General features: G+C 40.3%; 3 protein-coding genes across 9 annotated transcripts; 2 read left to right on the top strand and 1 right to left on the bottom strand.

Annotated features, from left to right (window-relative positions):
- The first annotated feature begins 2013 nt into the window (after positions 1-2013).
- LOC126624596 (pentatricopeptide repeat-containing protein At1g79490, mitochondrial-like) lies at positions 2014-4855 on the top strand. The gene has a single exon (XM_050293670.1). It carries the CDS (start codon positions 2198-2200, stop codon positions 4733-4735), a length of 2538 nt encoding a protein of 845 aa, XP_050149627.1. The 5' UTR covers positions 2014-2197; the 3' UTR covers positions 4736-4855.
- A 641-nt stretch (positions 4856-5496) lies between these two features.
- Positions 5497-16576, bottom strand: LOC126622841 (zinc transporter 1-like). The gene is made up of 3 exons (XM_050291542.1): positions 16247-16576; positions 14398-14994; positions 5497-5862 (listed from the first exon to the last, which is right to left on the bottom strand). Exons 1-3 carry the CDS (start codon positions 16574-16576, stop codon positions 5497-5499), a joined length of 1293 nt encoding a protein of 430 aa, XP_050147499.1.
- A 1587-nt stretch (positions 16577-18163) lies between these two features.
- Positions 18164-23383, top strand: LOC126624602 (2-dehydro-3-deoxyphosphooctonate aldolase-like). 7 transcript variants are annotated; one of them, XM_050293678.1, is made up of 15 exons: positions 18168-18257; positions 18520-18590; positions 18699-18796; positions 18920-19016; positions 19373-19438; positions 19924-19983; positions 20141-20215; positions 20344-20428; positions 20761-20819; positions 21095-21139; positions 21529-21627; positions 22004-22051; positions 22183-22230; positions 22652-22730; positions 23166-23383. In XM_050293678.1, the coding sequence occupies exons 2-14, from the start codon at positions 18555-18557 to the stop codon at positions 22706-22708; spliced, it is 873 nt and encodes a 290-aa protein (XP_050149635.1). In that variant the 5' UTR covers positions 18168-18257; positions 18520-18554; the 3' UTR covers positions 22709-22730; positions 23166-23383. The 7 variants fall into 7 exon arrangements, 5 of the variants coding, with proteins under 5 accessions (XP_050149634.1, XP_050149633.1, XP_050149635.1 ...); XM_050293679.1 differs by having other exon boundaries at positions 22652-22739; XM_050293680.1 differs by lacking the exon at positions 23166-23383 and adding an exon at positions 22875-23118.
- The last annotated feature ends 2774 nt before the right edge of the window (positions 23384-26157 follow it).

Raw genomic sequence — 26157 nt, 5'->3', positions numbered from 1 at the left:
AATCAAAAGCGTGGTTTTTTCGGCCCTTTTCTGTTGCTTCCTTTCTACTCAAAGCTCTCTCTCTCTCTCTCTCTCTCTCTCACAGTGGGGAAAACCATACTAAGGTACAAGGTACAAGGTGGATATGCATTATTCAAATGAAGAACTGGTTGTTTAATGTCTAAGAATGTTTGTTATACAGTATGAGGTTTCGTAGCTTAAGCGATTAAAAGCGTTTACTCTGCATTCGAGCTCTTGCGTTCAATCCCCGGCCCCAATATCACTTTGCATCAAAAGAATACTTGTTTCAATCAATTTTGTTCTGTTTGCATACCGGCTCGGATTTGCTTTGTTCAGATAGTTTGTACATATTTGGTTAAAAGTACATTTTGCAGGTTTGATTCTGGAACATAAAATGCCTTTAACACAAATTGCTTCAATGGGTTATTCTCAACACCTTGCCCCCAGTCCCCACCAAGGACTAATATACTTAATCTCTTTGATCTCTATATAATATTGAAGGGTGATTAGTGCTCTAATCCTCTCCTGACAAATTAAGAAACTAATCTAGGCAATGTCTTATTCCTTAAACATGGAAAAGGGAACTCGTAGATCGAGAACATGAACCAAAAGGCAGCCTCGTCAGACTCCTGAGATTTTAGAAGCAAACTCCTCTCCATGTTCTTTTTAGCCTGCTTTGCTTCCGTCCTCGTACCAAATCTAAAAGTGTAACTAATCGATGCTTAACTTGTAACTCAAGTTATTAAGAGCGTATTCGTTTTTTGGCTGAAGTTCTTCGTATCAAGGCCTATTAGTAGACTCTTACATGCCATCAAATTGCAGAAGACAGAGGCCCCGTTTGGGATTGAGGTGATTTTAAAAAAAACCACTGTGATAAAAAGCTGAGGGTCATTTTTGTGTTTGGTAAACTGAAAAAAAAAGGCTTATTTTGGAAGCTGCTGTGAGAATAAGCTGAAAATCAAAGGAAAAGCTGAAGCTGCTATTTGCTGCTTTGAAAAAAAGCCAGTTTTTTCAAAGCACACGGAGCTACAGTGCTCCTTTAATGAAAAGACACACTATCATCCTGATTTTTTTTCCAAAAGCACTTTCACAAAAAAGTTTACCAAACACTCTACTGGCTTTATTTCACAGCCGCTTATTCTCACAGCACAGCCGCTTATTCTCACAGCAGCTTTATAAATCAAATATTTACTTATTTCCAAAATGATGAGTGTGAGCAAAGAAATAAAATATGTAATTATGGCCGTAATTTTTTAAGGCAATGGGATTACAAACATATTTTTATGTATTTTTCAGATGAATTATTCTTTTAAATTAATTTAGTTTATTACATATATACAGTTTTTATATATTTTTTTCTCATTTCATAGAGTTACCAACGGTTTGATCTCAATCTTTTAAAAATTGGCAATGACCACTCTTAAAGTTACAAAGTGTTACACTATTGTAAATTCTAGTCCATTGAACTGTTAAATAAACTGCTATTTTGTAACGTGACACTCATTAAACTCATTTATATTATGAGAAGTTACATCTGCATTAAAGAGAATAAATGAGAACTTTTATCATCTAAAAACTCAAATTATCAAAATATATAAAGTGATGAAAATGACCCACACTGCCACGCCACACAAATCCAACTTTGATGTAAGTAAAACCATTTCACCCATTTCCAGATCAAAGGATAATAGCTACAATTTAATACCAAGAGGGTGTTATTTAGTATCACGGTTTAGTGATATTTTTCTTTACTTGTAAGTAAGAGGTTTTATATTCGATTTTCACCAAAGACGAATTTGAACCACATTATTATTAACGAGATTAAGCTCATCCCAATGTAGATATATAGTCTGTTGAAAAAAAATTAACCGCGGAGGCACTAATGTAATATCTTACAACTGCAGGGTTGATTTTGTCAGTTTAAAAAGATGGGGACCAAATTGCTAACTATCCCAAATCACAGGGTGCAAAATGCAATTAAAAAAGGGAACTTTCTTTCGGGTATTTGCAGCACAGTACGGTAAACCCCCCAACGCTGCCTGCCCATTGACACTTCAGTCTGCTGCAGCTGCACATTGAAAGCTAGGGTTTAAGCTCCGCTCCAAAGAGGGCATCTTTCCAGCAATCAGGTAACACATTCAACCTCCATAAACCCTAATTTTATCCCCAAATCATAGTTCTGCATACCCAAAACTCAATGTTTTATAGGAGGAAGCTCTGCCCTGTAAGTATTTCTAGACTCACCAAAAACCCTACAGTGAGCTCTGCGTTTCATAGATCCAGTTCACCGTACCCCAATCTGTGTGCAAATGAACTCCATAGTTATGGAGGAAGTTTCAGGTTATGGAGCTCTATAACGGGTTTCAGTTCGATTTCTCATAGATTATCTGTACCGGCAAAACCCAATTTTGTGGAGAGCTCTGGTTTTTCAGGTACGAATTTGGTTGAAAAGCCGGTTTCTTTAGGCCCTGGTTTGATCAGAAAGTACTGTTCTGGGAAGAAGAGTGATGAGTGGATTGACGAGATTGAGTATTTGGATGAATCAGGGAGTGTTATTTACACGGGGAAAGGTATAAGATCGGTTGAGCCAGGGCTCGATGACCATGTGATGGTGGGCGGGTTGAAAAAGCCAATGTTGAATGCCTCTGCCATTGCGAAAATTGTTGAGGTTGTAAAGAGGTGGAAATGGGGGCCTGAATTGGAGACCCAATTGGACAAACTCCAATTTGTACCAAAGATGACTCACATTACTCAAGCGTTGAAGGTTATTAAAGATGGTGATGGGGCTTTGAGTTTGTTTCGATGGGCTAAGAGGCAGTCATGGTATTTGCCGAGTGATGAGTGTTATGTGGTGTTGTTTGATGGCCTAAACCAAAGCAAGGACTTTGATGGAATCCAGTCATTGTTTGATGAAATGGTGCAGGATTCTGGTAGTAGTGGGGTTTTGTCATCGGGTGCATATAACCGTGTCATTCAGTTCTTGGCTAAAGCAGATAAAATGGAGGTGGCATTTTGTTGCTTTAAGAAGATTCAAGATTCAGGTTTCGAAGTTGATACTCAGACATATAATTCACTTATATTGCTGTTTTTGAATAAGGGTTTACCTTATAAGGCATTTGAGATATATGAGACCATGCAAGCTGCAAGCTGCTCATTAGATGGATCAACCTATGAGTTGATGGTACCAAACTTGGCAAAGTCAGGCCGCCTTGATGCTGCATTTAAGCTCTTCCAAGAAATGAAAGGGAGGAACTTTAAACCCAGCTTTAATGTCTTTGCATCGCTTGTTGATTCAATGGGAAAAGCTGGGCGGTTGGACACGTCGATGAAGTTATACATGGAAATGCAGGGCTATGGTTTCAGGCCATCTGCTCCCATGTATGTTTCTATGATTGAGTCATATGTAAAGGCTGGGAAATTAGATGCTGCCCTTAGACTTTGGGATGAGATGAAGAAAGCGGGCTTTAAGCCTAACTTTGGGTTATACACAATGATTGTCGAGTCCCATGCAAAATCAGGGAAACTTGATATTGCAATGTCTACCTTTATCGATATGGAGAAGGCTGGATTTTTACCCACTCCTTCGACATATTCGTGTCTATTGGAAATGCATGCTGCCTCTGGACAAGTAGATTCTGCTATGAAGCTGTATAACTCAATGACCAATGCAGGTTTAAGACCAGGTCTAAGTACTTACACATCCCTTTTGATGCTTTTGGCTAATAAGAAGCTTGTGGACGTGGCTGCCAAGATTTTGCTTGAGATGAAGACGATGGGTTATTCTGTTGATGTGAGCGCTAGCGATGTTTTGATGGTGTATATCAAGGAGGGTTCTGTTGATGTAGCCTTGCGGTGGTTGCGGTTCATGGGCTCATCAGGGATTAGAACAAATAATTTTATAATCAGACAGTTGTTCGAGTCATGTATGAAGAGTGGTTTGTATGAGTCAGCAAAGCCTCTCTTAGAAACGTATGTGAATTCTGCTGCAAAAGTCGACCTCATACTTTACACATCCATTCTAGCCTATCTCGTAAGATGCCAGGAAGAAGAGCATGAGAGGCATTTGATGTCAATACTTGGTGCCACAAGACACAAGGCACATGCTTTTATGTGTGGACTCTTCACGGGCCCAGAACAGAGGAAACAACCAGTGTTATCTTTTGTGAGGGAATTTTTCCAAGGTATTGATTATGAGTTGGAAGAGGGACCTGCTAAGTACTTTGTTAATGTTCTTCTCAACTACCTTGTTCTTATGGGGCAGATAAATCGAGCCCGGTGTGTTTGGAAAGTTGCCTACGAGAATAAGCTTTTCCCAAAGGCAATAGTATTTGATCAGCAAATTGCTTGGTCCCTGGACGTCAGGAACTTATCAGTTGGAGCTGCTCTGATAGCAGTTGTGCATACTCTCCATAGGTTCAGAAAACGAATGTTATATTATGGTGTCATCCCAAGACGCATTAAATTGGTCACAGGACCGACTTTGAAGATAGTGGTTGCACAGATATTGAACTCGGTGGAATCTCCATTCGAGGTTAGCAAAGTGGTGCTGAGGGCACCGGGAGATGCTGTCATGGAGTGGTTTAAGAAACCCATTGTTCAACAGTTTCTTCTGAATGAGATTCCGTCAAGGTCCGATATCCTGATGCACAAGATGAACACTCTTTTTCCTAGTTCTGCACCTGAATTAAGATCTCTGGCCCCTCCCAAAATACTCATGCCAAGGAAAGCAATGTAAACACACAGGATATTTGAAATTTGGTTATGCATTTGTTATATGGAAATGTACAAGTTGTTGATTTTTGACCTTTCTCTGAAATTAAAGAAACATGCACATAATCTTAAAAAGTTTCAGCAAGTTCTTTGTTCTTTCTCTTTTATGTTTGAATTTTTGTGTGAATTCATGAGACTCTCCCTTCCTCCTCCTAGCCCTTGCGTAGGGCATTGTTTCCTTTTGTTTGGGTCCTGCGGATATGAGCTTTGGTAGGAAGTGGATGCTTAATTGCACCCACTGCATCATCAATCCAGAAGATGCAGTGGGCGCAATTAAGCTTCGAACAGTTTGATATACACGGACTGGGGTTGCCGCAAGATCTGTGCTACGGAGATTCAGTGAGTCGGGAACTATTCTTGCTGTGCTTCAGTTATAATTCTCTTTGGAATTGATCATTTATAATTATACATCCTCGAATGGCAACTGCGAAGTTAGCTCTGGTGGATTTGATGAATTCTTTAATCAAAACCTGATGACAGTTTGGCTTGGATTCGATATGAACACGAGTACAATATTATGTTTCGTGGTTTTGGTTTAGAGCAGTGTGCTCTTCATTTGATTCCCAAAGAACGAAGGAAATACTTATCATTGACGATTATTTCTCTCCAAACATGTTTCATGTCCGTGAAATCAGTTCAAAAAATCAGCAAGGGGAATGAAGAAAATTCCTTCGCCGCTCCGGCTGGGGTGGGGGAAGAAGCCAAGTTATAAGCTTTGCTCAGATTTCAAGCCCATTTGGCTAAGAGAGACATACAACCAGTCCCCAGAAGGAGCGAAGAGTATGCTCCTAACTGAATCTTCAAATGGCCTTGCATTCTAGGGTTCATGAAATCTGCTGCTAGTAGGTCAACAAGAGCCATGTAAATCAAAATTCCCCCTGCAGCAGCATTCGAAGTTCCTTCAACAATGAGTGCAGTCGGACTGTTCACGTTGTAAACGGTTGATATTCCAACACCTACTGCAATCCCTACCGGCGTTGTGAGGGAGAAAAATGTCGCCATGATCGCTGCAGAATGAGACTTGAATTGCGCCTTAGGAGGCTTTATTGTTTGAGGCATTACCTTAGGAGATGCAGCCACCAAGTCCCATGCCTTCAAAGAATTGATGGAAAGACAAAGCAACCATGAGAGGCTTTATTGTTTCAGGACTTGGGGAGGCACCCAATGATTTCCGATTATAACTGAATGCACTAGGATCCCCAGAACTCCGCCTATGTCTTACATGGCCGGTCCCAAGCCCGGATAAAGGAGGAGGGGGAGGGCGTCAGGTAGTCGACAGCCGGCACTCCATGATCACGTCGAATCCTTATGAAAATGAATCCAGAACAAAATCGCGCTAAAGCTAGGGCGTCACCCGTAAGTGGCGCGCTGTGTGGCCCGAGCACAGTGATAAGTGAGCAAGGGTCGCTGTATCTCCATCGGCACCCGGATGCAGTGTTAAATGAGCAAGGGGGCCATAGAAACTTCTTTTCGAACGACTCCACTCAAAGTTGTTTGGGAGCATATGCTCCTATCAACTTTACCCGGGACACACAAAAGAAGTACTTTGATCCTATTAGACGGGGGAGGGTGAAGAAGCTAGGACAGAAGGGTAGAGTTCAAGAGAGCAAAATGCGTTTAGGAACGTGGAATATAGGAACCTTAACGGGAAAATCTATGGAAGTAGTGGAAGTTATGGTGAGGAGAAGGATAAATATTATGTGCCTACAAGAAACTAAGTGGGTTGGTAGTAAGGCAAAGGATCTAGAAAACTCAGGGTTTAAACTTTGGTATTCGGGCACAAATAGAACGAGAAACGGTGTTGGCATCATCGTGGACAAGACCTTGGTACAAGATGTTGTAGATGTCAAGAGGGTAGGAGATAGAATCATGGCAATCAAGATTGTAATAGGACAAGAACTTATCAATGTGATTAGTGCGTACGCACCTCAAGTAGGGTTGGATACGAGTTCGAAGGAGAAATTTTGGGAAGATCTTGGAGACTTGGTGCAAGGAATTGCTCAGACGGAGAAGTTATTTATAGGAGGAGATTTAAATGGACACGTGGGCAGGGAGACAGGCAACTATGGAGGTTTTCATGGTGGCCATGGTTTTGGGGAGAGAAACGAGGATGGGGAAGCTATCTTGGATTTTGCAATGGCATATGATCTCTTCTTAGCCAACACCTTCTTTAAGAAGAGAGAAGAACATGTGATCACCTACAAGAGTGGGTCGTCAAAAACACAAATAGATTTTCTTCTAATGAGGAAAGGGGATCGTATAACTTGTAAGGATTGCAAAGTTATACCAGGAGAGAGCGTGGCTAATCAACATCGCTTGTTGGTGATGGATGTACATATCAAAAGAGTAAGACAAAAGAACAAGACTTGGAAGTGCCCAAGGACTAGATGGTGGAATCTAAAAGAAGAAAAACAAGCCATTTTCAAAGAGAAGGTAATCACCCAATGTGTGTGGGATAGAGAGGGGGAAGCTAGCCAAATGTGGGATTCCATGGCTAGTTGTATCCGAAAAGTAGCAAAAGAGGTATTAGGAGAGTCCAAGGGCTTTGCCCCACACCAAAAGGAATCTTGGTGGTGGAATGAGGAGGTACAAACAAAGGTGAAGGCTAAGAAGGAATGTTGTAAAGCCTTATACAAGGAGAGGACCGATGAAAATGGTGAAAGGTATAGAAAAGCGAAGCAAGAGGCGAAGAAAGCTGTCAGAGAAGCTAAGTTAGCGGCTTACGACGATATGTATAAACGACTAAATACCAAAGAAGGAGAGTTGGATATCTATAAACTATCTAGAGCAAGGGAAAAGAAGACAAGGGACCTAAACCAAGTGAGGTGCATCAAGGATGAGGATGGAAAGGTTCTTGCTACAGAGAACGCGGTTAAAGACAGATGGAGAGGTTATTTTCATAATCTTTTCAATGAAGGACATGAAATGAGTGCTTCTTTAGGGGAGTTGAGTAACTCAGAAGAGTGTAGAAACTACTCTTTTTATCGTCGAATCCGGAAGGAAGAAGTGGTTGTAGCGTTGAAGAAGATGAAGCATAAAAAAGCAATAGGCCCAGACGATATACCAATCGAAGTGTGGAAAGTTTTGGGAGAGACAGGTATAACATGGCTCACTGACCTTTTCAATAGGATTTTAAAAACGAAGAAGATGCCAAATGAGTGGCGAACGAGCACTTTGGTGCCTATCTACAAGAATAAGGGCGACGTACAAAATTGCATGAACTATAGGGGTATTAAGCTAATGAGTCATACAATGAAGCTCTGGGAGAGAGTCATTGAGCATAGATTGAGGCAAGAGACACGGGTTTCGGACAACCAATTCGGGTTCATGCCAGGGCGCTCAACCATGGAGGCAATCTATCTCTTACGAAGATTGATGGAAAGATATAGAGATGGGAAGAAGGATTTACACATGGTCTTTATAGATTTGGAAAAAGCGTATGATAGGGTCCCAAGAGACATTCTTTGGAGGATTTTAGAGAAGAAAGGAGTACGAGTAGCATATATCCAAGCTATAAAGGATATGTATGAAGGAGCAAAGACTGCCGTAAGAACTCATGAAGGACAAACCGAAAGCTTTCCCATAACTGTAGGATTACATCAAGGCTCATCCTTAAGTCCTTACCTTTTTGCGTTGGTAATGGATGAGTTAACAGGACATATTCAAGATGATATTCCTTGGTGTATGCTTTTCGCAGACGATATAGTGTTGATAGATGAAACTCAGGAAGGGGTAAATGCAAAGCTTAACCTTTGGAGAGAAGTGTTGGAATCTAAAGGTCTTCGCCTAAGCCGATCAAAGACAGAATATATGGAGTGCAAGTTCAGTGCAAATGGAGGCCAAAACGAGTTAGGGGTGAGGATCGGAGATCAAGAAATACCAAAGAGCGACCGTTTTCGTTACCTAGGATCTATCTTGCAAAAGAACGGAGAATTAGATGGAGATCTCAACCATAGAATACAAGCTGGATGGATGAAGTGGAAGAGTGCATCCGGCGTGTTATGTGACCGTCGTATGCCACTGAAGCTCAAGGGAAAATTTTATAGGACGGCAATAAGGCCGGCGATGCTGTATGGCACAGAATGTTGGGCGGTGAAACATCAGCACGTACACAAAATGGGTGTAGCGGAGATGAGGATGCTTCGTTGGATGTGTGGGCACACGAGAAAGGATAAGATTAGGAATGAGGATATCCGGGGTAAAGTAGGAGTAGCCGAAATTGAAGGAAAGATGAGAGAAAATCGGTTACGGTGGTTTGGACATGTACAAAGAAGGCCTACTGACGCTCCGATTAGAAGATGCGACTATGGGACAGAGGTTCAGGGCCGAAGGGGTAGAGGAAGACCTAGGAAAACTTTGGAAGAGACTCTAAGAAAAGACTTAGAGTACTTGGATCTAACGAAGGACATGACACAGGATCGAGCACAATGGCGTTCTAAGATTCATATAGCCGATCCCACCCAGTGACTTGGATTTTCCAAGTCTCCAACCGAGAAGTTTTCCTCACTCGGAAAATTAAGGGAACACTACCCCAACCTACATGCTCCACTCAGAAAGCTTCAACATACAAGCTTCAACAAAAGAAAATTCAAAGAACTTAGCGAATAAGGCTTTGGTGTATTTAACACAATACGTTGAAATGAAGGAAAGCTTATTTATTGATATCCCCGATAAGCTACAAATATGTACATATACATGAGTCAAAATAAACACACAAGAGGGAGCCTTCACAAAGGTTGCTTAGGAGAAGTCTCAGCAGTCGGTAGAGCCCCAGAAAGAGAAGGCACCGGAGGGGGATCATTTGGAGCCTCAGTACTGGACAGAACCCTAGAAGGAGGAGGCATCAGAGGTTGATCATTTGGAGCTTCATTACGCGGTACAGCCCCAGAAGACGAAGGCAATAAATGCCTTTGGAACAAACCCACAAATCTCTGATGATCAAGTAAAACCTGACCATCAGTTTCCTTCATCTGGTCAAGCTTCCTCTTCATGTTTGTAGCATAGTCATGTGCGAGCCGGTGCAACTGTTTATTCTCATGCTTGAGCCCTCTAATCTCCTGTTTGAGACTCATCACTTCAGCCGCCAATGATTCAACTTGGCGGGTTCGAGCAAATAGGCGTTGGGCCATATTAGACACAGAACCTGCACACTGAACACTGAGAGCCAGCGAATCCTTAACAGCTAACTCATCAGACCGTTTGGAAAGTAGTCTGTTATCTTTGGGAGTGAGAAGGTTCCTGGCCACCACCGCAGCGGTCATATCATTCTTCATCACGGAATCCCCAACGGTAAGAGGACCAGTAGGGGAGACGAAGGATGGGCGCCATATGTTGTCTGGAGAAGGCGGGGCTGCCTCTTCAACAAGGTTCAAGTCAAAACGACGGTCGGAGGGGCCAGACATTTTCAAAGGTGTTGAAGAGAGAAGAGGTCGGACAAATCAAGATCTTAGAAGTGCAAGAATGAAGCTTCTACTGGTGGAGATTCAAGTGTGCTTTGGAACTTAATGCCAGCCCCTATAAAAATCTGCACTCGACGGAGCTTCAGAAATCGAAGAAGCGCCTGCTCAGAAATCGAAGAGGCGTTTGCTTTCTCAAAAGCTGGGCTGCTTAGAGATCACGAGGGTTGATCTCAGAAATCGAAGAGGCGTTTGCTTTCTCAAAAGTTGGGCTGCTCAAAGACCACAAAGGCCGATCTCAGAAATCGAAGAGGCGCTCGCTTTCTCAAAAGCTGGGCTCCCCAGAGACCACGAGGGCCGATCTCAGAAATCGAAGAGGCACCTACTTTTCCAGCCTTGTCAGCACCTGTCACACGCACACTCAGCTTTGCGGAAATTATGGGCATTCTATCGAAGACTTCTGGGGAAGTAGAAAACACATGAATCTTACTGTTCAATCACCCACTTGCCACACGCAACAATAGCTCATGGGTACCACAGAAAACTTTGCCAAAGTTCTCTGCCAAAGTTGAGCACGTGAAGCTTGCAGCTCCCACTACATCGCTCTGACCAAGAAGGGTAAAAGAATAGCAAATAAACAGCACTAACAAAGTTTAAACCCATAAATTTTGAAGGTCTAGCTACCATATTATTACCCACAAGGGTAAAGGAACAGTACCACTGCTGGATAATTGGAAAGTCCCTGTGTGTCAACCTCTGTGCTTCGTGGCAAGGTAGACTAGCAAACATGCCCAACCTTTACTCACATTCGAGAAAACACTCCCAATAAGATTGCTTGCTCCAAAATCGAAGAGGCACCGTCCTCCGAATCTCGAGAGCCAGACTCCCAACATGACTACTTTCTTAAAAATCGAAGAGAAGCTTCGTGGCAAGGTAGACTAGCAAACATGCCCAACCTTTACTCACATTCGAGAAAACACTCCCAACAAGATTGCTTGCTCCAAAATCGAAGAGGCACCGCCCTCCGAATCTCGAGAGCCAGACTCCCAACATGATTACTTTCTCAAAAATCGAAGAGACACTGCTCCCCGAATCTTCGAGAGCCAGACCCCCAGCATGATTGCTTTCTCAAAAATCGATGACGCATCGTTCTCCGAATCAATCGAAGAGGCGCTCGCTTTCTCAAAAGCTGGGCTGCTCAGAGACCACGAGGGCCAATCTCAGAAATCGAAGAGGCACCTACTTTTCTAGCCTTGTCAGCACCTGTCACACGCACACTCAGCTTTGCAGAAATTATGGGCATTCTGTCGAAGACTTCTGGTGAAGTAGAAAGCACATGAATCTTACTGTTCAATCACCCACTTCCCACACGCAACAATAGCTCATGGGTACCACATATAACTTTGCCAAAGTTCTCTGCCAAAGTTGAGCACGTGAAGCTTGCAGCTCCCACTACATCGCTCTGACCAAGAAAGGTAAAAGAATAGCAAAGAAACAGCACTAACAAAGTTTAGACACATAAATTTTGAAGGTCTAGCTACCATATTATTACCCACAAGGGTAAAGGAACAGTACCACTGCTGGATAATTGGAAAGTCCCTGTGTGTCAACCTCTGTGCTTCGTGGCAAGGTAGACTAGCAAACATGCCCAACCTTTACTCACATTCGAGAAAACACTCCCAACAAGATTGCTTGCTCCAAAATCGAAGAGGCACCGTCCTCCGAATCTCGAGAGCCAGACTCCCAACATGACTACTTTCTCAAAATCGAAGAGAGGGTAAAGGAACAGTACCATTGCTGGATAATTGGAAAGTCCCTGTGTGTCAACCTTTGTGCTTCGTGGCAAGGTAGACTAGCAAACATGCCCAACCTTTACTCACATTCGAGACAACACTCCCAACAAGATTGCTTGCTCCAAAATCGAAGAGGCACCGCCCTTCGAATCTCGAGAGCCAGACTCCCAACATGATTACTTCCTCAAAATCGAAGAGACACTGCTATCCGAATCTCGAGAGTCAGACCCCCAACATGATTGCTTTCTCAAAAATCGATGAGGCATCGTTCTCCGAATCTCGAGAGCCAGATACCACAGACCACTTTTTCAAAGTGCTCTGACAGAGTTAAAACATGTGAAACTGGCAGCTCCCACTACCGTGCTATGACCAAACAGGGTAAAGGAATAGCATTACTACTTGTTGTTAGGGAGACTCCTATATATGTCGACCTCCATCCCCAACGGACAGGCAGACCTGCAAAAATGCTCAACCCTTCATCATATCTGAGAGGGCACTCCCAACGAAGCCTTTCGAAATATTCAGCTTTCTTTCCCCCCGATAATACCTCTGCAAACAAGCTATACTAGAGCAAGAATATCTCATATCATCAGGGTTAAAAGCAAGAGTATCCCATATCATGCTTTTTCCCTGTCTTTTCCTTTGGCCTTGTTTTTACCTGCAAGACAAGGAGAAAGAAAGCAATCAGTCAGCACTTGGAATCAAGCTTCCAGCCAAGAACTGACTGCCTGGAACCCCTTACCTGATTACTTACCTGGCATTGCTCTCGAGTACTCATGTTCAACATCTTATGTTTCCAGGGAAGATTCCGCATCTGCTTGAGGAACAGATAGGGCAAGTGCGAAGGATACAAGGAAGCATGTGGAGACAAGCGTAACAGCACACGTGCCGATACATCCATTACTCTGTCAAAAGCAAAAGTATCCCATATCAGCAGGGCGGAACGTACTCTAGATTTGATGGACTTGTTTTGACCCTCAAATTCTTCAGTCGGCCTTATACTCTGGAGGAAACCAGAAAACCCTCCAGCTCAGTTCAAGAATAAGCCTGTGGAAAGTTACTTCTTCAAAAGCAAAAGTATCTCATATCATCTCTTCTCATTTTTCTTCTCTTTATCCTTCATGCTGCTGCAAGATGGGGAGAAGGTGAACAATCAGTCGGAGCTCTGATTGCTTACCTTGTCTGTCACCTCTTTCAGCAGACCCCCTAGCTCGGCGACTTGGGGGACTCCTACTACATGGTTTGTATCGCGCTTGACCAAGCCTGAAACTACAAGTAAGCTTCAAGTGAAATTGATACATTACCTTGTGCATCTCCACCAGTTAAAGATACCACCCCTGGATGGAGGAAGAGTACTTCCAGAGAAGATGCCACATCTACCTATGAGACAGATAAGGCAAGTCAAGACGACACCACACTCCGATACTTAGAAGTTTCGTGATTACGAGATCATTCTCCCACAATATTTCCTAATGTCATTTGTACTAAATCATTCACTTGTACTCACTAAAGGAGAGCTTGAACCTATGTACTTGTGTAAACCCTTCACAATTAATGAGAACTCTTCTATTCCGTGGACGTAGCCAATCTGGGTGAACCACGTACATCTTGTGTTTGCTTTCCTATCTCTATCCATTTATATACTTATCCACACTAATGACCGGAGCAATCTAGCGAAGATCACAAAAAGCGACTGTTTTCGCTACCTAGGATCTATCTTGCAAGAGAACGGAGAATTAGATGGAGATCTCAACCATAGAATACGAGCTGGATGGATGAAGTGTAAGAATGCATCTGGCGTGTTGTGTGACCGTCGTAGGCCACTGAAGCTCAAGGGAAAATTTTATAGGACGGCAATAAGGCCAGCGATGTTGTATGGCACAGAATGTTGGGCGGTGAAGCATCAACACGTACACAAAATGGGTGTAGCGGAGATGAGGATGCTTCGTGGGATGTGTGGGCACACGAGAAAGGATAAGATTGGGAATGAGGATATCCGAGGTAAAGTAGGAGTAGCCGAAATTGTAGGAAAGATGAGAGAAAATCGGCTCCGGTGATTTGGACATGTGCAAAGAAGGCCGACTGACGCTCCGGTTCGAAGATGTGACTAAGGGACAGAGGTTCAGGGCCGAAGGGGTAGAGGAAGACCTAGGAAAACTTTGGAAGAGACTCTAAGAAAAGACTTAGAGTACTTGGATCTAACGGAGGACATGACACAAAACCGAGCGCAATGGCGTTCTAAGATTCATATAGCCGACCCCACTTAGTGGGAAAAGGCTTTGTTGTTGTTGTTGTTGTTGTTGTTGCACTAGGATCCCCAGCTTCAACACCTACAAGATAACCATGGAAGTTAAAATCCAGAAAACGATCTACGTAACAATGTAGAACTTCAGATTGTCATCCTTAAATAAGATGTTTTTCTTTGATACAGTTCTTACTTGTGAAATGACACGGTGCCTGATTAGTTCTGATGATTTCAATTCTTCGGAGCCATGAGCATGGCCCTGTGTGGAATGTGTGTGACCATGTACATGGCCTGCATGATCATCGTCACCACTCTCTAGTTCATGAATCGTCACCTGGTTGGACTTTACGTTCGATCTCTGATAGTACCCGGTTGCCAACGAATCGACCATCAGTGTTCCAGTGGCAGATAACATGGTAACAAAACCGGTGCAAGGGAACTTCCCCCATGGATTTTCTTTGATGCAGGGTGAAGTCAAGTTGTCAAATGCATCTGGGAGTATGTGAACGAATCCAATTGCTAGAATGACGCCTGCAGCGAAGGCCTTGATGAGGAAGAAGATGTCATTTTCGGGCATCAGAGTTGGGATTTTCTTGCCTAGCCAATGCAGACTCACCCCCACAGAACCAGCAACAAGAATGGAGGCAATGGAGCCTAATTTATACCTGAGTTCATCTTCTTGGTTGTGTTCTGCGTCCTCGGATTCGCACGTACAGTCTCCGAATACTATAGCGGGAGATAGAATAACTAGGATTGTGATAATCTTTAACATGTTGGAAGATTGACCTAACTGAAGAATGAACATGGTTTTAACTTTGAGGTATGAGAAAAGGGTGAGGGAAAGAAGGGTGGGAAAAAAGTACATAGTGAAAGGTTTTTGGGTTTTTGCCTTTTGGTTTTGTTTTTTGTTTTTTTGATAATAAGACGATATTCCAAGCTATTGTTTTTTTATGCGAAAGAGAATTTAAACTTAAGTGCGACAAAACAGACACACTGTCTTAATCAATTGACCTAACTTACGTATGTTGCCTTTTAAAACTTATAAAGCAAACAGGTTGCATGTGCATGTAGCACTAACATTAGGCTGGATGGGTTAAAGTCCAAAACTGCCACTTGATTCATTTACATGGATGATAATTAGAAAGTTAATTAATTTGTGAGCATTATTTGAAGTTGTTGTTGGAAGTTCAAGTAAAAACATGATTTCAATGTTTGTGTGTTGCTAGATGTCACGAAAGTTGTGTGTGTGTACAAAAGTCTAAGATTGTGTGTGAAAGTCTAAATGTGTGTACAAAAGTCTAAAGGTGTGTATGAAAGTCTAAAGATGTGTGTAAAAGTTTAAAAGTATGTGTGTAAGTGTGCAAAAGTCTAAAGTTAAAGGATGTAAAGACTTTTTGAACACCTTTAATTTGTTTCGCATGTGTTAATCTTGTAAAATATCTATAATAGAGGTGCATGTCCGTTCAAAACATTCCCATTTGCATGTGTTAATCTTATCTCTCTCTTTCTTTTGTCCAATCGTATTGAGAGTGAAGGTGAGAGGTGTAACTTATCACCCGCATATTTTGGTACTGAGTTAGTAAACTTTGAATACCAACAGTTGTCAGGACTCAGCAGGCAACCCCATCCTTTTTCTTTTTTTCTTTTTTTTTTTGATCAGAAACAACTTCATTGAAACAGCAAGACCATACAAAAGAGAGAAGGCACAGAAGCTTAGTCCCAAGAAGGACCAACAAAAGGGAGCAAAAGGACCCTAGAAATGTATAAGAAGACTTGGAGAAGAAACTCTAGTCGCCAAAACCAGGGAACCCAACGCCCCTTAGCCTCCCTAAGGAGGACAGGGAAGACCATCAATGGGTAAGATGTGCACAAGAGCGGATGGGGGCCTGGAAACCCAGACTTCCGGACACATCCCTCTTAAACTCTGTGGGGCAACCCAATCAGCTGCCAAATTCGCTTGGCGAGGAATCCAGCACCACTTGGCAGAAGGAAAGCTGAAGACTCCAAATTTGACGAATGAGAGGAAATAAAGACCACCTGACAGAAGCCGTCTTCATGGCAAAGATAGCAGCATGAGCTTCCGCATCCAGGGAAGAAGATGCCACACCCGAGCCAGAGTCACCCACCAAAAGAGACCCTCGATAATCCCTAATGATCACCCCAAGACCCATACGATGCGACACACTCGACCAGGCAGCATCACAGTTCACCTTTACAACCGACAAAGGAGGAGCGTGCCAACGAACTAGAGGAGCAGCGGGGATATCCCCGTTTATGGAGGAGACATGAAGGACCTTGGAAATGGATAAAAAACTCAGAAATCGCTTCAGCAGCCCTCCTGGCAGTATCGAGAGGAGAAGGGCAGGTACCATTGAAAATCGCACAACACCTGGCTTTCCAAATTTCCCAACAAATATAGGATATCAAGGTTACAATGTAGTCCCGATCCATCTTGGAGTCACCCGCCATTGAACTAATAGCAAGAAACCACGCATCAAAAGTGTACATTCAATAGCCAAGCGATCCTGGGGCGAAATGAAAGATCCAATTTCACCGAGATTCCAAGAACCAGTCGAAGTGTTTATAATTTCACGGACAGTTCGAAGTGTTCAATTTCATCCTTTATTACTCTATTTTGTGTTGTATCTTTGTTGTTTTCATTTAGAAAAATACTTGACTTCTTACGTATAAACATTCATTTCTCCAGACAAAATAACCGTTCGACATGTGTCATGATAAATTTTTTGTGTTTTATAAATTTAATGAGTTAATGTAATATATATATATATATATATCAAATTGTGATTCACAGATAAAGAAAAACGATCGAGGAGGCGAGAAATTTGTTGTACTCATTGGCAAAATCTCAACAATGCAGCGGTGCATTAATATTTGTCAGTCAACTCAATAATGTCCATATTTTATGTCTTCAGTTTTCTTCTATATTATATAACGTTCCGTTATCCATGCTGACATCTTGCATGCAGCTGCATGCATTGTTTAAATATCTAGTAGAACTAGTTAACTAGTAAAAGCTTTATATAGGAGTTCACTCTTCAACATGTCACCCGAAAAGAGAAAATTGTGCCCAGTTGTGATATTCTGGATAACTTTTTCTTACGATCGATGCTGCATTATTGCTTTAAAATGTTACGGTAGCATTTAAGAGTGTAAAAAGAGTAGGGTTGATCTTGAAGAACGGTTGGATGTATGGATTTGTCGAGTTTGTTGATCCAAAGGGCCGTCGGGGCTTGATCTTGGAAGAACGAAGAACGAAGAAGGCTTTCTTGATTCTTCGGGAACCTGGATGCTTGAGAGCTTCGGAGTTTCAGAGTTTCAGAGCTTCAAGGTTTTGGTGTAATATGAATTGGTGAAATGAAATGAATGAAATTGGCTTCTATTTATAGAATTTTCCAAGGCCTAATTTTGAATATAATATTCCAGATGAAATAAGTCATTTCTGCCAGGTGTTGACAAGTGTCATGTTTGATGACTTTTCCGACTTATTTCAATTTTTCGTCGAGTTACATGCTACGTGTAAAATTTATGTAATACATGAGCATTGAAACTTTGATTTATCGATCAACATTTATTTACCAAAATTTCGATGTCTACAGTTTTCACTAAAGTTGTTTTCAATCATTTTAAAAACACTTTCAAATGAGCCATATGTTTGTATGACATTGAAGCTAACAATAGAAGTCACTCTCTCTGGAAAAAAAACGCATTACATATTCATATGCTCTTAATCACTCAAGTTACAAATTCTTCACGATGCCCTCATTAAACCAGAGAAAAAAGAAGAAGAAGAGGAGGATGAAAATAAACCCACCAATTTACAAGTAAAAATTTCCCGGACAATTTTCTGACTTGGGCCTTCAATTCTCTGACATGGCCCTTCAAATTTTTTGGGCCCTCACATATACACAGCTGCGCGCGCACCTACACTCTCATACGGCCGACGGTTTCAGTGAAGGAATATATCGCCTCTGCTTCTTTCTACGCCATCACTCACTGAACTCTCTCTCTCTCTGTTTTCGCGATCGAAGTGAGGTAGATTTCTTTCCTTGATAGATCTGTGAAAATCAACTACATTTTGGTCCGAATGTGCATTCACGTTTCGTTTAAAATTCTTTTTGGTTTCCCGGAAAATTGCGGGAAAATTTAGACTGCCTCCGGATCTTCGAATGACTATCAACATTCTGAATTCTCAATTTTTTTTAGAAATTTCGGGTTACTAGTTTGATTAAAATAACAATTTTTTATCAATGTAGTCTATGATTTACGTGATATAATTGAATCCTGATATGTGTAGCTGCAGTTGTATCGTTTCAGCTAAAGTGGGAAGATATGGATTCGTCAGTGGTGCTATATAACCAGCTCAAGGTTTAATTTTGTTGGGATTTTTTAAATTCTTACGTTAAATGGTATATAAATTTGGATGGTTTATGCTCCGATGGTACTTTAATTTTTCTCTTATTTCAATCCTAGCAGGCAGCAGAACCATTTTTCTTGCTAGCCGGTCCCAATGTGATCGAATCTGAGGAGCACATTTTCCGAATGGCCAAGCACATCAAGAGTGTTGCAACGAAGTATGCTCCTTGTCTCTGGGATTTATGCATTTTGTCGAAATGGGATAAAGATTGGATTTAAATCTTTGTGTATTTTTTTTCCGGATTCTGGTAAGATAGACAATTTGTTTTTCAATCTTGTAGAGTTGGATTGCCACTGGTTTTCAAGTCAAGCTTTGACAAGGCCAACCGTACGTCCTCAAAATCATTCCGGGGTCCTGGCTTGGAGGAAGGCTTAAAGGTTGACCACAAGTCATTATCTTTTTCTCATGCTAAGTTTATATTTGAATCACTTTGGTTGCTATGGTCAAAGTATAGAGAACTTACCAGATATTGTTACATGTTCAAGTAAATTATTAGTGTCATCGGAGTTTGAGACTGCAAGTCCGTGTTGTTTCAGTTCTTCGATGACATGTGTTGATACATCTAAAGCTTTTAACAGTTTAGCTGCAATATTACAAGGGAATACATAAATCATGGTCAATTCTTTGTAGAGTAGAATTTCTCCTGCATAATATTAACTCGGTATTATTATCAATATAGAAGACATTCAACTTAAAATCACTGATTCCTCCTTATTTCGCCTTTTTATTTCAGATCCTTGAGAAGGTCAAAACAGCATTTGACCTCCCTATCATTACAGATGTACATGAAGCTAGCCAGGTGAGCATTCTATCTCCTCTCATCAGGTGAATTTTTTTTAAATCGTGTTTTTAGTGTACTTGTTTACTTCAGCTTTAAATATTTATGTGTCAAAGATAATGCCTTACGACTAAGAGTAAGAAGATCAAATTTTGCTTGAAAATGCGCTGTTTTCTTGATGAATAAGTGTGCACCATTTGGGTACCTTGGGTAGGCTTCACTATATATCTATGAAACAATGTGTAGAAAAAGAGACTTTGGAATAGGTTATAATCTACTCTATTACTAAATTTTCTGGATTCTGGACTTGGTCAATAGATCTTTACATGTTCTATCTTGAATCAGTTGAATGTATACTTGCATGCATAATGATGCAGCGCAACACATCGTCACGTCCTAGTTTGTTTCTTTACCATTGCATGTTAAACAGCAAGGGAAGTTTGACCTGGCTTTTAGGTCATGAACTGTTTCTCACGTTGTTCCTTTGCTTTTTTCTTTTTTTCTAGTGTGAAGCAGTTGGTAGAGTTGCAGATATTATTCAGATTCCTGCATTTTTATGCCGCCAGGTGAAGTTAATATGGAACCCTGTGCCTCAGCCATCATGACAAAGTTTTAACGATGTGTTGCTAAAGAAAGAAATCAAAGTTGAAATGGAAGTTTTTAAAGGATGCCATAAGTCGGGAGTCTTATCTTATTTGTGAGTCTGACTTCCTATGATGACAGACAGATCTTCTAGTAGCAGCAGCCAAGACTGGAAAAATTATCAATATTAAGAAGGGCCAGTTCTGTGCTCCTTCTGTGAGTGATTTACATTTCTCCCCCACTCTCTGACCTAATTGATTAAAACTCCACTAACTAATCTCATTTAAATTATTTTGGTATCCTTGTGCTTATGTTATTAATGTTAAAGTGTTCATTATTTTCAGGTCATGGTAAACTCGGCTGAGAAGGTTAGACTGGCTGGAAACCCAAATGTGATGGTTTGTGAGAGGGGAACTATGTTTGGCTATAGTAAGTCTTAAAGCAGCTATGTTATCTCTTTAATTAGGCTGTCTGTTTCGGTTTCAATCAATGTTCTAGTGCTTGCCCCACTCTCTGCATGGCCATTGCTTAATTCGTCATGTTCCCCCTTTCCCCTTTATGTTTTTAAACTTTGATGCGTTGATTCTCCATTCATATTGTTTAAGATTTTATTGTTGCATTCTTATAATTTGGTCCTGCACATGTTTTTAAATTTTCACGCATCGATTCTCCATATTTTTTAAGGATTAAAATTAATGTTGCATTCTTATAATTTGGTCCTGCTCAGTTGATTTATCCTATATCTCTGCTTTGTTTTATAGATGATTTAATTGTTGATCCCCGCATTTTGGAGTGGATCAGAGAAGCTAATTGTCCTGTTGTAAGCTACTGTTTACATTCTGTTCTTCCTTTTCCGTGCTCTTGTTATTTTGTAATAAAATTTCCATCTCGTTTTCTTTGTACTGGAAGTACACAACTACCCCCATTCCTCCTTCTCCAATTAAACAGTTTTCCAAATTACTTTTTTTAGTTTTTGGTTGAAATAGACAGAAGTGCTTCTGGTTGGAGAAGTACCCTTAGGAAACTTCTGTAGGAAGTCTTGCCTGTTGAAATACAGAAAACTCTTGGCTTTCTAACTCAAGTGTTTCACTACAGGTTGCTGACGTCACACATGCATTGCAACAGCCTGCTGGGAGAAAGGTGAGAAAGTCTTACATATAGTTTTTCAGAACTTAAGAGTGCCCTGCAGCTTCTCTTAGAAACGCATGGTTATAATAGCCACAACTTGTATTCCGTGATATATCTCATTAAATCTGTAGCCAATATTATTATTTCCTTTTCACGTCTCCTTGACATTAGCAATGACCTGTGAAAAATCACTTAATTTGGGTGGTTGGGAAGAACATGTTAGATTGTTGCTTTTGAGTGACAACAAAATTTAGGAACTGCCTTTATCTTATTGCATATGGAGATGAAATATTTCTTCTGGTTTTATCACTAACAGCTATAATGTGCTTACTTTAATTTGATATTGCTAATTGTTAAAATTTGATTCCCATATCATGGCTGAACTTTACTTTCTCCTATAGTTGGACGATGGAGGTGTTGCCAGTGGTGGTCTTCGTGAATTAATACCATGCATTGCAAGAACAGCAGTTGCTGTTGGAGTGGATGGAATTTTCATGGAGGTAAAGTAACTTTCGGATGCCTGCATTTATGTTTCATTCCTTTTTAGGATTATGATTCTTATTTCTGGGATTTACTTCAAACAAATTTGTTGAAGTTTACTAATTAGGCTGTGCGAATAAATTCTCATTCTCATTTATCTGCAACTATGTGCGTGCAAATTTGATATTGTGCTATATGAATTCATCTTTCTTAGCTGTCAATTGTATGGCCACATGAAGCTGCTGATAAAACAATTTCTCAGGGTAGTCGTCTTTATGAATACATTTATACATATACCACCCCCCCCCCCCCCCATACACACACACACATCACACATGTATCTACACACTTGCATACAGACTTTTGGCTTGCTAAGATTTTCCTCTGGTTACTTAGGTACATGATGATCCTTCTAATGCGCCAGTTGATGGTCCAACTCAGTGGGTGAGTCATGCTTTCTTGTTTTCATGTGCATTTTCTCCTGTTTTGAGATGTTTGAATATATAAACATTGTTTAACGAAAAAGTATTTTATTAAGTTAAACTGTTTATATTACTTCTTGTTTATGATTTTAGCCCTTGCGCCACTTGGAGGAACTGCTGGTAGAGCTCATAGCAATTGCTGTAAGTATCTTGCTCTATCCATAATATGAGCACTTACATTATGATCATTTTTGTGTCAAGTGTTGTAAAACTCCTTAAGAACTCCATGTACATAGAATGCATAATATCTTGGTTACTTGGAGAGACGAATTTATGGATGTTACATTAACCATGGAAATGCAGTGTTAGCAGTTGTATGAATGCTAGATTCTTTTAACACTTTCAAAACAATTCAGAAGTATGGTGTTTAGGATTATTTTTATATGGTATAGTCTTCCCTCCCAAAACCTTCCCTGGCGTTCTCACAATGCTAGAGAGTAAAAAACTAAAGAACAAGAATGGTTTTTCGTTTTGATTTTTGATTTTGCGTTCTTAATAGTATGGTTTTTCATTTTATTGCTGGATATTGACCTAGATATTCTGTTTTGTTGTTAATTTTTAGAGGGTAAGCAAAGGGAGGCAACGTTTCAGCATTGATCTCACACCCTATCGCAATTAGAAGAGTTGAAGCTACTCTATTGGTAAGAATGGTGGTCTAATGCATCAAGTATGTCTTTTTTTCCTTTGTTACCCATTATTGTGAAGGTGGAGTGTAAAAGCTATAATAGAATGAAAAGGAGAGCACATCCACCTCGAGTCCACTATCGTAATTGATGAGGGTGCAGGTTTGGGCAAAAAGATGCAGAATTGAGTGTTTTGTGGCACCCTCAGTCACATACTTTTTGCCCCTCCAGGCAATAAGTAGCAGAATTGAGGTTAAAGAGTTCTAAGGAGTGTCCTGTCATTGACGACAGATATGCTGCCTGGCGATAGATTTTTAGAGAGTCTAATAAACATACTTTGGACCTTAAAATGCCTTCTTTTCTTCCCTAACTGCTATCTCCATTCAAGTTCATGTCGCTTTGAGTCTGTGCCCGTTGTTACTTACGTGTGGTTTTCATTCTTTCTTATTTCAGGTATTTATTTGTGTGTTCAAGTATTATAATGTTAGTGGAACGAATTTTGAGTTTCAGGGAGTAAAGTTAATCGATTTCACACAGTATGTCAAGTACAGTTTTGGAGATTTAAACATGGGACTTTCTTTAAAATGTGGAGGGATATCATTGTAATACTAAAGGCATAATATTTTTTTACTTATTTACTACTTGCTAGGTCATAAATGATTTTGCCCCAACGCACCCTCCAGCTTATTTTTGTTCCTTGATTTTTCTTTATTTTATTCTGTCCAAAATTCATGAACAAACAAAAAGTATAGATGAAGAGAAAAAGTGTGAAAATTATCTTTTCAAAAATAGTTTTCTAATCTCTACTAATTAATAAAATCCTCTTTGTCAACCAAAAGAGGGTGAAAAGATAAATTTGTCTTCTATCACACAAAAAAATGATGGGCAAAAAATTTAATTTCACATGTCCAAATTTTACTGTTTTTTATTGAAGCTTTACCTACATGCGATGTTAAAATACCTTCAATATTATAAAAAAAAAAAAACTAAAAACAAAAACCTCCCACCCACACCTTCTCTCTCTCTCATTTTCTTAAAAAGTATGTTCATGCACACAAAGTATGTAGCAAATGCTAGTTTCAGAACAAAAGAAAGGAAAAGAAAAAAAAAATGATAAACACAAACCCTTTTTAACCTTTTACACATTAGGTGGTTATGTTTGATTTATTCAATTTAATAGTTAGAAATAAAAAAAATAACGTGTGACATGTGTGAGAAATGAGAATCACTTTCCGAAAAAGCTATTATGTAGGATAAATGTTTTCAACTATCAGAGGAAAACGTGTATAGAACCAGGGCCCAGAGGAAAACTATCTAAATCCGTTTTCATAATTTTACACCCCAGGAAAAGAACAGGTCTCGGCTGAAGACCCTTAATTCAAAGTCTCCGCTGCACATGGATTTCTGCTACCCATTAGAACCAGGTCCCAGTTGTGTCGTCAATTGTGATAAATTTTCTACTCCCTAACAGACGCTAGAGGAGACTTAACTATTCATAGTCTCGGCTGCACATGGATTTTCCACCAAAGATTAATTGGTGTGCCAAGACTTCTTTAGGCTAGCCATCTCCATCTTGCATTCAATATCGTTTGGTCCTACACGGCTTCGTTAGAATTCAGAAAATGCAATAGAAAGATCTCTGTATGTCCCAATAGTGGAAAACAGATAAGAAAGCAACTAGTGTGACAATGACAATTTTCAAGTGTGTTAATAACATTTACGTTGTGTAGAAAATTTGTAAACAACGACATAACAGTCTTATCCAAGTAAAGACTACCCGCAAGTGCAGTGTAGGTGATGGACTTGGAAACTTGTTCAACCCGACGCATCTATATCCATTTTCGTTTGAACAAAATATAAAACATATCTAAATCCATTTTCGTAAGTTTATACCACAAGAAAAGAACAGTTCCTAGATGAAGACCCTTAATTCAAAGTCTCTGCTGCATATGAATTTCTATTACCCATCAGAACCAGGTCCCAGATGTGTCGACAATGGACTTGCCAGCTGAAGACCCTTAATTCAAAGTCTCTGTTTGCTTGTCTGGATTTTGTTGTCATCAATTATGATATATTTTTTGCTCTCTAACAGACGATGGTGGACACCAAAGAGTAATTGGAGTGTCAAGACTAACTATTCAAAGTCTCCATCATGCATTTGTTATCAATTGTGATATATTTTCTGCTCCCTAACAGACGCTGAAGGAGACCAACTGTTCAAAGTCATGACTGCATATGGATTTCCCCCCAAAGACTAATTGGTGTGCCAAGACTTCAGCGGCTAGCAAACTCCATCATGCATTCGTTAAACAAGTTTACATGATTGTGTCCATGACCTGCTATCTGTGAGCTGGCCAGGGCTTTGCAAGGTGGTGTTCCACGACCCAACATATTACATGCTGTGGTTGGGACTTGGGAAGAGAAAAATTTAGCTGAAACCTGCTGTATGCAACAGTTGCGTCTGCATCTCTTCTCCGTGAGAGGAAAGGAGAGGGAAGGGGTAACGGGGGAGTGATGATAGGTGGAGAAAATAAAGTTGTTGATTGAAGATGGAGGAACAACGAGTTTGGATCAAATGCCATAACATTTTTTTTTTAGGCTTATTTTTAGCTACACTTTTTGGAACTTGATTTTGATCTCACAAGTCAAAGTAAAACGAATTTTGATTTTCAGAGAGTAAAGTTACTCGATTTCACACAGTAGGTCAAATATAGTTATTTAGAGATTTAAACATGGGACTTTCTTTAAAATGTGGAGGGATATCATCGTAATACTAAAGGCATAATATTTTTTTTACTTATTGTAACTACTTGCTAGGTCATAAATGATTTTGCCCAAATGCACCCTCCAGCTTATTTTTGTTCCTTGATTTTTCTCTATTTTATTCTGTCCAAAATTCATGAACAAACAAAAAGTATAGATGAAGAGAAAAAGTGAGTGAAAATTAATTTTTCAAAAATAGTTTCCTAATTTCAGAATAAAAGAAAGGAAAAGAAAAAGAAATGATAAACACAAACCCTTTTTAACCTCTTACACATTCGGTGGTTATGTTTGATTTAGTCAATTTAATAGTTAGAAATAAGAAGTAATGTGTGACAAACCTTGTTGTGTGAGAATCACTTCCCGAAAAAGCTATGTAGGATAAATGTTTTCAACTATCAGAGGGAAATGTGTATAGAACCAGGTCCCAGAGGAAAACTATCTAAATCCGTTTTCATAATTTTACACCACAAGAAAAGAAGAGGTCCCCTTAATTCAAAGTCTCCGCTGCATATGGATTTATGCTACCCATCAGAACCAGGTCCCAGCTGTGTCGAAAATGGACTTGCCAACTTGTAAAAGGGGTTGTGAAGACCCGCCCTTTTTTCTTTTCTCCATCGGACGACTTTCGTTTCAACTTCTCGACCTAAATCGAAAATCTATTCCTATAAATTCTGGAATTTAG

This window comes from Malus sylvestris, chromosome 5 (assembly GCF_916048215.2).
Source record: "Malus sylvestris chromosome 5, drMalSylv7.2, whole genome shotgun sequence".
Lineage (NCBI taxonomy): Eukaryota > Viridiplantae > Streptophyta > Magnoliopsida > Rosales > Rosaceae > Malus > Malus sylvestris.
This window is presented reverse-complemented; position numbering and strand designations above follow the sequence as displayed.

Bases quoted from the DNA above. Each gene is read 5' to 3' on its own strand.
- LOC126624596 (XM_050293670.1), top strand. From the start codon at position 2,198: ATGTTTTATAGGAGGAAGCTCTGCCCTGTAAGTATTTCTAGACTCACC.
- LOC126622841 (XM_050291542.1), bottom strand. From the start codon at position 16,576: ATGGTACCTGCCCTTCTCCTCTCGATACTGCCAGGAGGGCTGCTGAAG. The intron at 14,995-16,246 runs GTCAGGTGGTCT...TTCATTCTTCAG, and splicing joins TTGCCATGAAGACGGCTTCT to TTAGGTCAATCTTCCAACAT. The intron at 5,863-14,397 runs GTAAGAACTGTA...AATTCTTTGAAG, and splicing joins GGCACCGTGTCATTTCACAA to GCATGGGACTTGGTGGCTGC.
- LOC126624602 (XM_050293677.1), top strand. From the start codon at position 18,555: ATGGATTCGTCAGTGGTGCTATATAACCAGCTCAAG. The intron at 20,216-20,343 runs GTGAGTGATTTA...CATTATTTTCAG, and splicing joins GCCAGTTCTGTGCTCCTTCT to GTCATGGTAAACTCGGCTGA. The intron at 21,628-22,003 runs GTAAAGTAACTT...CTGGTTACTTAG, and splicing joins TGGATGGAATTTTCATGGAG to GTACATGATGATCCTTCTAA.